The sequence below is a fragment of the Pelmatolapia mariae genome, linkage group LG16_19 (genome assembly GCF_036321145.2).
Source record: "Pelmatolapia mariae isolate MD_Pm_ZW linkage group LG16_19, Pm_UMD_F_2, whole genome shotgun sequence".
In the NCBI taxonomy this organism is placed as follows: Eukaryota; Metazoa; Chordata; class Actinopteri; order Cichliformes; family Cichlidae; genus Pelmatolapia; species Pelmatolapia mariae.
Window position 1 is genome coordinate 49,146,342 of NC_086241.1, and position 13,364 is coordinate 49,159,705.

The 13,364-nt window shown below is 41.6% G+C and overlaps 1 protein-coding gene across 3 annotated transcripts in view; it reads right to left on the reverse strand.

Moving 5' to 3' along the window:
- esrrb (estrogen-related receptor beta) overlaps nucleotides 1-12,870 on the reverse strand; it is a 41,487-nt gene extending 28,617 nt beyond the window's left edge. Inside the window, exons 1-2 of one of the 3 annotated variants that reach the window (XM_063499792.1) lie at nucleotides 12,351-12,870; nucleotides 8,712-8,780 (exon numbers count right to left, since the gene is read on the reverse strand). In XM_063499792.1, the coding sequence (XP_063355862.1) occupies nucleotides 8,712-8,780; nucleotides 12,351-12,400 (119 nt within the window). In that variant the 5' untranslated portion in view covers nucleotides 12,401-12,870. The remainder of the gene's footprint in view (nucleotides 1-8,711; nucleotides 8,781-12,350) is intronic. The other 2 variants (XM_063499793.1, XM_063499794.1) reach the window with 2 other exon arrangements.
- Between the last annotated feature and the right edge of the window lie 494 nt (nucleotides 12,871-13,364).

The window sequence follows — 13,364 nt, forward strand, 5'->3', positions numbered from 1 at the left end:
ACATTACAGCAGCTGCGAAAGCGCTTCAGAGCACAAATGCACACCAAACACGGCGGCACAAGTCCGTACGCCACACAAACCCAGTGAAAAAAAAGGTAGTTGAAAGAGAATAAGAGGGGGAGAGAAAGGGCACTCTGAAGACTTAACACACACACACACCCACACACCCACAGAGCGTGCACACACATCAAAGATGGGGGCATCTCCGTAGTTTAGAGAGGACAGTGGACCTTGGCTTGTCTCCTTGAGTCAGCAGTCAACCAAAAGGAAACATGATGGGAAGATATTGACTTTTTCACTGTCTGCCTAATAACTGTATTTTGGAGTACATGCAATCTGATGCTGTAACGTGTGTAGACTAAAGTGCAGTCTTTTGACTGCGGCCACAAAATCCTCTCTGAAGCCTCCCCTGCCCATATAAATCTACTTCAGTTCTGCTCTATAACCTTTAACTTGAAATTGCACTAAGAGAACAACGAAGAGGGGAAAAAAAAACTTAGCCTGGACACACTCAACTCGTTTTTCCATCTGCAAATAGAGTGTATTGAAGAGGTGAAGTGATGGAGGAGATGAATAACTCAATCTGCTGGGGATGCCATGTAGACACAGTAACCTCTTAGGGTCAAGGCGAGGTCACACACTAACATACGCACACACCCCTATGCATGAGGGTACCACTGAAGGGGTGAAAGGTTACCTGCACTTGCCTACATTAACAAAATTGAGCCTTGCGTGGCTTATGCAAATCCAGTTTCAAGGGTTTCTCATGAGTGGCAGCTAGAAAGCCCAAGTTGTGCTTTAGCACATTAGTTTCATTAGCATATTGCCAACTAACGGTAATGTTTACATATTTGACATGTCAGGTTTACCATCAACGTGGGGAGAAGATGCTGTTTCCCACTTGGGCTCCTATCTTTCGGACTGGACTGCTCTCAGAGCACTTCAGAGGAAACAGGAAGCGAGAAGCGTATGCTGTGGTGTCCGCCGTTGGTTGGCCACACTGCTTCACGCTCTCTGAGGCTGATTTAATTGTGAAGATGGGTGACGGAGGGGTTCAGGCCCAGGGGTCAGTGGGTCAACCTTATTTTCTCACCCTGGATTCCAGGGCCCGTGGAGATGGGGGTCAGCGTGTCAAATTAAATCTCATTCCCGGGTTTCCCCTCCCTGCTGTCATGTATATTCATTGGAGCTCCAGGTGCCTAGCACTTCTGGAAATTCACAAAAAGGTTAACTGCTAAAATAAATAATAAAAATAAAAAAAAACGTCCCCTGTTAAAACCGTTGACCTTGTGGAATAAGCTCTTTGCCCGAGCTCTCCTGGAATCCTTCTTGTGATATAAAACCTCTCAAAATATAAAACTGACACATAGCCGCCATCCTGTTTCGCAAAAAGCAATCCAATACATGCTTTATTTCCTCTTTCTTTCAGTTACTCTCAATTTAACCAATTCATGCAATAACTGTATAACGGGTGGTTGTTAAGAATTACCGTTTTTTTAAAAATTACCTACCTCTACTCTTAAATGGTTTGCAGAAAAAAAGTGAATCATTTTCATGCCTTTCTAAAATAGATCTCGCCGCTCTTAATAACGAATGCAGATTACATACCCATAAATTAATGCACGCTCTGTGTTCATCTGCTTTATGTTCTCCGTTTCAGGATGGATATGTGCACCTGCGCGACAGGGCACCTGCACTTGGCTTATTAAAGGCTATATATTAAAACACAGGAGCACAAGATGGCTCCATTTAGCTTTTATTTCAGAAATTCAGAGTAAGCTTAACCCAAGTTCAAAGGCCACCTCGAGGGTGACACTTAGCATAATTGCATAAGTGTCTTAACTGTTTCCCCTCCAGCTCAATGTGGTCATTTATAATGAATGTGCTGGCTAGAATCCCCTTAACTCACGCTGCTATGACACGTTATATCACTGCTATGCTTATGTTTTTAACAAGCCTGCATATATTGATTAATGATACTGAGGGAATACTAACCATGAGAACCTTGCGTATTAATCAAACAGTCGAAAATATTTCTATAAATATTGGTAATCTCTAGTGGGACAGGGCCAATTTAAATCTATAAATACAACTGTATGGGAAAATGAATTATGAACATTAAATTGTTTGACAGCAGCAATAGTCCCGATAAATAATTCAATATGTGGGGCAGGTGCTAATTAGCTTGTGTGCCACAGACAACGCAGACAGGAAAGGGTGTGCTGAACTGAGACTTGATGCTGTAAAATCTATAGTTCTTTCTTCCTTCCTCAAGGTAAGAGCTTTTTTCTCTTTTTTTTTTTCAAAATCTGCTGCCTGGCTGCCTAAAGGAGCAGCACTCATCTAAGACACAGTATCTCCCCCTCTCCCATTTTCTCCCTCTGTTCCTCCTCCTTTTGTTCCCTTTGTACCGATCAAAATTCATGCTGAGTAGTAGGTTATGGGCCCGCAAACGCACACTGCGCAGTTTGGTTTTAATCTGATTCCACCTGGCCCTCCTAACGGCATTTCAGATCCCTAATATCATTCCACCAGTGCTGCTGTGACCGGGATTAGCCGGCCTAATGATGTGGCAGCTCATATCACACTCACCGTTCCGCGATTTCCGAGAGGAGAGCCACGGAGCTCTCTTTCCTAACATCTCGACTCTTTCCCTTTGCCTTCGAGCGAAATTCTGAACATTGGATGACACTGTTATGAGAACGGAGAACATTCAGGATCTAATTGAGCCAATTTGTAAGTATGCCTGCTGAGAGCTAGCAGCTCTCTTCAGGAGGATAGTGACATCTTCCATTTTTCTCTGTGTGACTGCCACACTCTCCCTGTTTCATGTATAAATCCCAAGCACAGAGTACAACCCTGCGCTAGAGACTCAACTCAAGCAGCGAGTAAATTCCTCATGTCCTTTTCACTCTCAAGGCCGCCAGATGCCAAAAAACACAATTTTTATAACATTTGCTCACCTCATCTTAGAGTGTCACACCCCTGCTACCTGATCAGACTGCACAAGCGAAGGGGAAGAACGGGCTGGCGGTGGGGGTTGACATCTCAAGGCAGGGCGATGGTGATATCAGATGCCCCAGTAGGGGCAGATCTGTCTCGTGGGCCTCAGGCGATGTGGCCTGATAAGCCACTGGCCCCAGAGTCAGCGGTGGTAGGACGAACTCAATTAGCTCCTGACAGACCCCCTTGCAGCCCAGCGCAGCCTCCTCAGCACAGCCAAGAACCCGCTGGCAGCTGCCACGCTGACCTCTCCTCCAGGGGCCACTGCCACCTTTTACCGCTCCAACACACACACAGAGCCAGGGACTCATTTTTTTTGTAAAAGCGAAAATCATGGTCAAAATCTACACGGCCCTACAAAAGTCACAGAAATACGCACAGAGGCTTGAAAGCCACCAAGGATGCTCGCCCCGCATTCACACGGGGGAAAATGTAAATGAAAAAGGACCGAGGCTCAAGGAGGGGTTGGTTTGGCCCCTGGGAGAAAGGAAGGGAATGGAGATTCCAAAACACACTTAGCTGAAATATGGAGTGTGCCTCTCTCTGTCTAACTGGCTCCAGGTTAATGACCACCAGGGGAATAAGGGCCAAAAGACTCTTGGGGCAATGTGCATAAGTGTGTGTGTCTGTTAGATTGGTTTATGCGCTCATATGCGAGTGTGTATTTGCACTGCAGACAGAATATGAAAGATGGAAATTTGGGGGTTGGTGGGGTGTCGTGTGGCTGACGGCGGTGGTTTGGTTGGAGGCAAGACCGGCACTCCACAGGGACCCATTCTAATCTATGAGGGAGAGGCCCCTGATTTTGGAGTTTCTCATTCATTAGTCCTGCTCTAGCAGGGAGACAGGGAGAGGACTGAGAGGAGGGGGTGGACCTGAGGAGAGGGGAGGGGCATCTTTATTAACGGATGTGCCAGACACTCAGAAGACGCTGACAGAGATTTATGATTTGCAGATCTATGGAGGCAAACAAAAGGAAAGCGGAGGGGAAAAAAACAGGAAAAGAGAGAGTAAGTGAGGGGCTATATTAGAAGAAACAGAGAAGAGAGTGTTTACTGTTGTGATGGGGAGTGAGGGTCCCAGATCGATAGTCGGGAGGCTACAGGGGCCAGGGCAGGGTTACCACTTCGCAGGGAACGCGCTGCTGCTGCTCCGTGGTGCTCTAGCAGAGGATTATATTTAGCTGCTTCACAGCGATGTTACTGTAGTCTTTATAAAGCCATGAGCTCACTCCACTACGACAACATGAGCCCCACGCTCCAGCAGCACCACAAGATAGAGTCGACCAAGAAGCAGATCACATCTATCGATCGCCCCTCCCGCTCCTTCCTGTTCTAGAGACGCTGCTGGCAGAAGAGAGAGGGCCTCTCGTGACACAGGCGCTGCTGTTTGTCTGACGTAAACTGTCTGGGCCGCTCTGGGCAGATCTTGTTCTTATAAGGGGCTGAGTTCAGGATGTTGAGGGAAGCAACCGGCTAATGACAGAGCTTCTGTCAGTGGAAGTGGGGGTGGGGGGGTCGGGGGGGAAGCAACCGCCGTCTAAACTTCTTATGACAGAAAGCAAGGAGTTAACAATCTTCTATGCAGAACCAGTGGGAACGGCTCTCTGCAGAGTTGGACAGCTCATCACGCTGTATGTAAAAAAGGAAGTTCAGGGATAATTCCGGCCTGCCGTGCCGTACATTTGGGATCAAATTTCTAATTCTGCCTTTTCATTACCAAAGATTACTTTTCATTACATCCATTATGTGGCACAGTCATGGTATAATTTAGCAACATGAATTTACAATGGCTCTTGATAACTACAAAAAGTAATTATGGTGCATGGCAAAAAAAAAAAAATAGCCTTGGGGCCTAGAAAACTTGGGGTTAGGTGATGACATCGGACACAACCCTGTGTTGTGTGATATGTTACTGATACACAGGCAACAATATCACAGTACGTTCTCCTGCGATACTGTGACATGGAGGTTTCTCCCCTTTACTACAGACGGTTTAACTCTAAACCATTTCTTTGTCATGTTATGGCAGTTTTAAAAATGACAGATGTGAACATTTATTAAAAATGCTTAATTAAATTTGGCTGTAAAACTAAAATAATAGCACGGTGCAAATAAATGCACTAACAACGAGTAGTTTTTTCTAAAATTGTAAAGATAATGTAATATTCTCAGGACTGCATTATAGTGATATATTATGCAAATCCTCATGAACAGTGTGATTCAATACAATCTGAACTTTAACACTTTTTCTTAAAAAAACAGCACGTTCAGTTTTGCACGATAAAAGCCGACTGCTAAAGTTTTGCTTAACTGCTACAAATCCAGTAAAAAGCCAACAGATATCAACCACAGCACGCTCCATGAGGAGGGAGGTGGGATTATAAAATTTGAATAATGAAGAAAAGAAAAAAGTTTGCGCATAACTAAAAGTCATGCATTGCAGTTCAGAGAGCATTCAGAGATATTTGTGGAGCAAACCAAGAGAGAAAACAGATCCACAAGGCTAATTTTCACAGAAAGTTGCAAGCTGTGCTGGATGATTCTTTTTTTTTATTGTTTGTGTGTCTAAGTGTGTGTGTGCGTGTGTGTGTCACAAACAGAAAGAAATATTTTTATAAAGGGTTAAGGCTATTTAACACAGTGCAATGTAAATCACAGGTTTAGACACAGTCACTGTGCGTAGAGGGGGACGGAGGCATAGAGCCATGCATGAAATTACTTCATTAATCTTCTTCTGATAGGCCGTCCTTGTTTAGGAGGAAACTCTACCTGCCTAAAACAAAGAGCCAATCCTGCCTCCACCACAAATTATCCCCTTTATCAGAAGAGGACACAAATATAAACAGACACACACGCACGCGCGCGTACGTACACAAATGCTAGAGCAAAATTAACAGGTCAAAAATCTGAGGTTTATCAGGTGTTTCAGACGTGACGGCGTTTGCAGAGGCTCACGGTCAGTAAGCAAACACAGCGCGGCGCGCGATACGACATCTGTGAGTTAAAGATGTAACTTGATTCCTCGCGTTTAAAGCGTTGTTCGAGGCACACAATTCAGACGACTCCAAAACGAATTGCTGTTACTCAGAAACACCATTGTTATGACTGTCACACGCCACAGCAGTCGACACAGTCACAGCAATAGCCTCTAGCTTTTTACAGGCTCATCTCAACCAGCTGCCACACATTCTCCATAAATAGTGCTGGTAATAAAAAGGTGGGTGGGCCTAACTGATTTATATGGTTGTGTCCACCACCACACCATTCAGGAATAATTAAACTTTGGGGATATTTCCTGAATTAATGCATCTCCTTCAGGGGTGGGGAGGTGGGGGGGTTGACATCTAAACGTGCGACGCGGTTTTTGCCAACGTCTTGCGTCACAGGATGTAGTGGGAGAGGGGGCCTCTCAACGTTTCGACAAGCAGCCACTCAGTGTGTGAACGTTTGATTGTACTTAAGGATGCAAGGGCGGTCTCTTAAGGTGACGTTTTAATGTGCACATGTTTTGTGACCAACAGGCAAATACTCATATAAGCACACGGTCGTATAAACTGAAGGCAGATGCAGAGGAATACACACACACACACACACACACACACACACACACACACACACACACACACACACACACACACTTTTACACTAACAAATCTGTCAGTTATCAGATTTAATTATTATATGACAAGAAAAGTTGTAAAAAATGTTAACCTCTAATAAACACTGCCCTTGATGACAGTAAGGGTGAACAGCCTGATTTTCAGATTGAGTTACAATTTAATTTTCCCTTCGCTTCCATCTTTGTGTGACTGAAAAGTTTGGAGAGCAGACAAGAATTTGGTTATTTGGAAACCAAGCACAAAAATTAGAAGCTTGTTCTTATTTATACAGTATAATGTATTTATAATTTATAATGACTACACAATTTAAAAAAATTGAAGTCTAAACAACGCCAAAGACTCAGATTTAATGAAAAATGTTTTTGCATTTAAGACTTTCACTAACTCTTAGTTGACAAAGACATTCAAATATTTTTGCACTGCTTTTTAAATTTATTTTTTACATGAATTAAAATCTCAAACAAAAGTTGCTTTTATTTTTCTAATAGCAGGGTCCAAATATGTAAGCACAGAGAAATTAGGCCTACATTGACTGGCGTTTTGCACACTGTTCTGTTAGTGGGTGATTATTGGTTACATCTAATTGCCCAGGGCAAATCTAGGATAAGCAATAGTAGTGCTCTCTCTCTCTCACTCTCTCGTAGACACACCCGTAAGACAGCCTCTGTACACGCAGCATGTTTTCAATTTAACAATTTCAGCAGTTCATGAAGCTGAGCCCTACAGCTTTCTTTAAGGCTGTGCTCTGCGTGTTTCAGCACATGAACCTGAAACATTCGAACAGCTCTCCAAAAAGCGATGACAAAAAAAAACGTTATTCCTCTAAAAGCTGTAATGGGTGGAAGGCTCACGCAGACCATGCATAGAAGACCTGGTGAAGCTGTCAGTAGGAATCAGAGCTGCTACAGTGATGGACGGTTCCAATATTGATTTCATAAATAAACAAAGCTAAGCATCGATCTTAATGTTATTTTGCATTTCAATTACTGCTCCGAAACATAACCTTCAAACAACTGACCGCTCAATACCAATAGCCTTCAATGATAAACACCCATATCGTTACCCACCTTACGTCACATCATTTTTTAACCAAGTGTGAATTACTGAACCTGGAGTCGCACAATGTGACTGCAATCAAATAGAAAGCAAAATGTTTGCACAAAAAATGTTAAACTTTGTAATTACGGCTGATTTTTCTTTTAATCTTCACCGTGTGGTGTTTTTTTGTAATGCAACACTCAACAGCTCTTTTCTTGACCGTGGTGTATTTCCCAATTTCCGCTTTCTATTGTAGGTGTGTGTATGTGACTGTGTGTATGTGTGTGTGTGTGAGGATACATGCATGCATGGATGTGTGTAAATGAAGAGGAGCCCTTCAGTGTTGGAGCAACAGGAAGAAGTGCTGACGCACTGTGTCAGTGATAGCACTCTGCTGCCACAAGGGCATGAGAGCCCACATAGGCTAGCATTATCCTTCTAGACTAATGGGCCTGGTTATTTTTAAACAGATTCTCACACTGCGGTGGAGGTGTCCAAGGTTACCATGGATGAGAAATCAGGAGGGACGCATGCAGTGACATTTGGTGATATCTGTGCAGGTGGATGTTATAAAATAGCCAAAGAGGTATTGTAAGTAATCATCAAGAGATGTAAAGGCCAAACATCAAATAGGCTCTCAAGAGAGAGCATGTTATTATGACAGCTGATCTTCCAAAACTGACCAATACTAAAAAGAAATATTCAGAATCTGGTCTTTAGTAAGTTTTAACTGTAAAGTTAGAGTAAAGAAATACAGAAAAAAGAACCAGCCTGGATCCTGAAACCTTCTCTTGTCCTTTTATTTTATCAGTTAATGACCTGGGAAATAAAGCAACACCAGAAGGTGCTTGATTTGGCAGCTCCTTAAAAGCCAGCCTCAGCACTAACAACTATGAACCCAAATACCTCTGAAGCTACAGAATTGAGACTATCCAGACATTGCCAACACACTCTGCATCACCATTTGGCCTGGAGAGAGACAACATGCTCCCCCCGCTCAGCTTGAGCTGAGTGACATATTTACAGTGAAAGTAATGATACTAGATACCAGAAATGAGAGGGCTCCAGCGTGGCCAGTGGACTCAGGAATCTCTCTAATGAATTGGACAACAAAGCCCTGTTGGTACAAGGAAGAAGTATTTAGAATTTGGCAAAAATCTGAGCTTAAGCACATTAGGTTTCTCTTTAAAAGGCACACATCCCAAAAAACCTCCTAAAATTTGCTCTGGGAGATGAGGAAAGTAAGAGCAGGACAGGTGGGTTGCCTGGGCTCCATGCTGCAACTACAGAGGCCACCGGCTCCTGGCTCATAGCGGGGTGGCCATTCTCGGCCAGGAGCTTCTTCTGGTAATGTATTCTGAAACCAAATTACCGTAAGCTGATCCCATCTGGATAGCGTCTGTGCACGGCTGCTTTGGTTACCCACCACTGCCTCTAGCCTGTGATAGCATCTCCATGAAGACAGCAAAAATCTGATTAACCCTATAACAATGAAACACTTGGTCAAAGAGCAAGGAGCTTTTAACTTAAGATACACTAATGCAATTCCCTCGCCTTGTTTTCTGAAACCTAATAAGAATCAAGTGGACGGACTGCTAGAGATGGGTGTTTGCAGGCTTTAATGCAGCAAGCTGGGAATGAAGTCAAATAAATTGAAATCTAATTCATCACTGTGTGTTAACTTCTTTCTGCTTCTCTGAAAATACATTAAAAAGCTCTTATTTCATGAAGGGAAATTGGATAGCCTAGTTAGTTTATTGCAGTGCCTCTGCCAGGGCTTAAGGGAAGCCTGGGTGTTGATGGAACATTTAGAAGCAGAGAGAAGTCACATCTCAATTCGCTGCCACTCTAATATTGTGTTTTCTAACAAGCACTGAAAAACTCACACTTGCAATCCTCAACCAGAGCTGGTTTCTAAAGAGAGTGCAACAGCCAGTGCAACACAAGTGAATGCAGAGAATCTAATTCCACTACACGATAAAAAACACTTGGATTTAAACAACTGAAGCAAAACTGAATAACAGGGCAAATGTAATGGGAACATAAAACATTATTAGAACGGTTTGCAATAACGTCAACGTTTCTTTTCAATTGATTTCCAACATTAAAGAAACAAGAGAAGCATCTCTCTGTTTAAAAGATAAAAACTCTCCTTCCAGCTAATTCCCAGGCAGTGTTGATGCCTTCGGTTCGGTATAGGCACTACAGTGATACGGCACTACACTGTTGTGCTAATAACATAGAGCACATACGTTCTACTAATCCTCTCACTTAAGCATCGCGGCCGCATCCAGCGCTCAGTAAGAGGCTGCAAATACCAGTGCATAATTAGCAGAGAGCTACTGCTGAGCCAAAATTACCAGCAGCACACAAGCATGTGCTGAAAAGAGCCCACAAATTAACTGTTCTTGGGGACTGATATATGTTCACATTACTGCTGAGCATTCCTTCATTAAGATATTTTTGGTTTACTGATTGCAGTTTCAAAAGAAATGTAAAAAGTTACTAATATGTTAAACACCTGTTCACAACTGAGCTTTGAAAGAGTAGATTTTCTGCTCACCGATATTTTAAAGTACAAATATAATTATTTATTATGAGTATTCAGCATAATCACTAAATTATATTTAATGTTTCCTATTATTTTAGACGGATTTTAAATCAGCACAACATAACTACATCTCTGATAATAAACAAACATAAATATAATTCACTCTTTAAGTATTACTAAAAAATATCCCAGCACAGCTACATAAACTTCTTCTTTCACACCTGAAAAATGGAAAAACAAATACTAGATTATGTGTAATTTCTTTAAGAAATACAATGAAAAAAATCTGAATTCTGACACCTGAAAGATCAAACTGATTTAAACTAAAAGATTTACTAAGCAATTACTTTTTGACATAATTGAAACTGTCCTAAAATTTAAATGTTTAATGTTTCACCTTGTGCAGTGCATATAGTTCAATTTCTGCTGAAAACTGGATTTTAGAGGAAACCATTAATGAATCCATTAAAAATGAAAACTTAAATATCATGTACTAAAATGATTACATACTGGTGTAAATATGTAAAGCTCTTCTAAAATAAATAAAAATTGCAGTGGTTTTCTTTTCCTAATTAGAAAATACAGACAAAAGAATACAAAAAAGACATTACGACTTGAGCTCATCGTACCTGACATGCAATAGAAATGTTCACTTTTTTAGGGTTTGTTTAATTTAATTTTAAGATGTATCAAAGAATGAAACTACACAAAATACATCTTAAAGGAAAAAAACAGAGATGATTCCATATATTCCTTATTATTCACAAGTATCCTAGAATAACTTTGAATTTGCAGTGATTAAAGTTCAAACTAAAAAAGTCAAAAAAGTAAGAAACACTAAGAGAATTGAGCTCTAACTGTTTTCTGTTAATGATTTTAGGTGATCACATTTCTTTAAAATCTAATTAATTAAAAAAAACTACATATCTTAATTATGATAAAACTGAATAATATGAAAACAACACTAAGAAGAAAAATGATTTACCAAAAATATTAAATTATTATAAAACACTGTGTAAAAACTCCTGAAATTCCTTTAAACTTCTACATAATAACCCTAATAATTATTATCATTTACAAAATATATGATTTACAACCTGCTTAAATTAATAACAGAAAACTTTAGAACAGCCAAATGTCTTAGAGGGTGGTTTTCATACTGTATCTGTTATTGGTTGTTGTTAGATATATTTGTACCATAATGATAAAACTGTTTCCAAAAAAGAATAATAATAATTACAAAGAAAACTGGTGATTAAAAAAAATACCTTAACTAAAGGTAATTTGTTTTGTTTTAAATGTAAGATATTGGTTGATTTAAAAAGTTTGGTGAAGGCACTGTAAGCCCAGACTGTCCCAGCAGCCAGGAGCTGTCGAGACAGCAGCTTGCCCGGCACGCCGCTGACTGGGACAGACCTGCCGCCTGACTGAGGTTACAGGGTCCTTTCATTCGTCTTGCCTGGCTACAAATATATATTACAGCGTGTAATTTATCCTCTCCAGTTCTACGGATTCACATTAATCTCTCCTCTTTATAATATCATTCTCAGTCTGCCTGGGTGGCCGGATCTAGGGACAAAGCCATCAGCAAACAAGCTCCTAACCAAACTGGACAGGCACCCCCCAATTTCTATAGAGTAAAAAAAAAAAGAAAGAAAAAAGGAAAACACACACACACACACACACACACACACACACACACACACACTGCTTCAAAGGGCCAAGTTAAATCAATCAGCCATGCTCTGAAAGATATTTATAAAACATACATCATGATGTGCCACACACCCATACACGCATTTACACAGTTGCACCTGCTCTGCTGCTCAATCCTGTCAAGTCCAACGATATTTAAAATCCCTCAAAACAACGAACGGGAAAAAAAGTGCAGGTAAGGAGTTTGAGTTGGTGTTAAGAGGGTATACGAAAAGAACAGCCAGGAATTAGAAAGTTAAAAGTTCAGTGCCTCGACTAGTAGAAAAGTAAAAGAAGAGTAGGTAAAGAGCAGATTATATTTTTTTAAATAGAAGAAAAATGAAAGGAAAATACAGGAAAAAGCAAAGGGATCAACAGCACTACAACAGAGAGGTTAAAAAAGAAATAAAAGGGGGAAAACAGAGAAACAAGTGCACCTACTGGTTATGATAGCTGAGAGGGTCTGGAAGACAAAGTTCTGAAATGTCCATCAGTCCAGTTTTAGCATTCCAGGAATGAGAGGAAGAGGAAAGAGAAAACAATTGAGACCCGCTTCTTTCCCAAATGATAGCAAAGCACCCTCAGAGACAACGCTGCCGAAAACCCCCTCCAGCACCGCTTCCCCCCAGCCTGCACAGGTATGTTGGACTCTGATGGATTGAGTGGGCGTGTGTGTGCCTGAGCATGTGTGTTGTGTATGCGCGTGTGTTTATGTATATATGAGTGGGAGAGAGAGAGAAAGAGTGTGTCTGAGTGTATGTGTGTGTGAGAGAGACAGAGAGAGAGAGAGGGAAAGAGAGAGAGTGAAGGGGGGAGGGACAGATCGACAGGAGAGGTAAAAAAGGGGGTGGGGTGGGGGGGTGAGAGAAAGCTAGAGAGAGAGTGAGAGAGACAGAGAAGCGCAGGCAGCAGCGGGATGAGCGCTAAGATGGAGAGAGCATGAGAGTGCGAGCAAGAGGAATGACTCTTTCCATGGTCGGGATAGGGCTCTTTAAGACTCAAGGGCTTGATGAATATGGAACAGCTGCTGTTGGCTGGCTCTGAGGGGCAGGACTTAAAGCGACAGAGGGGGCCGGCGGTGCACCGGGGGAGGAGGGATCCAAACGCTTGCTCGCACTCTCCGCTATGCACAACACGCATGGCTCACACGGACATAGACAAAACAAGCTATCACATGAACAACAGCGATCTAGCAGTCAACACAAAGTTTCCATCTCATGATATGACAGAGATGGGTGCTAGAAAGTTAAATTCGGGCAATAATGAAGATAATAAAGAGAAGTAAGGGATTTTAAGTATCAGGGGAAGCCCCTGGTGTTTATAAAGCAAAAATAAATCAGAGTTTCAATACTTGATGTTCTGAATTGAGTGTTTTTTTTAACAATATAAAGCAAGTTATCTTTAAATGTGACATTTTGCCAGCTGTATCTCTGTATCTCTGTAATTCTTTAGTTT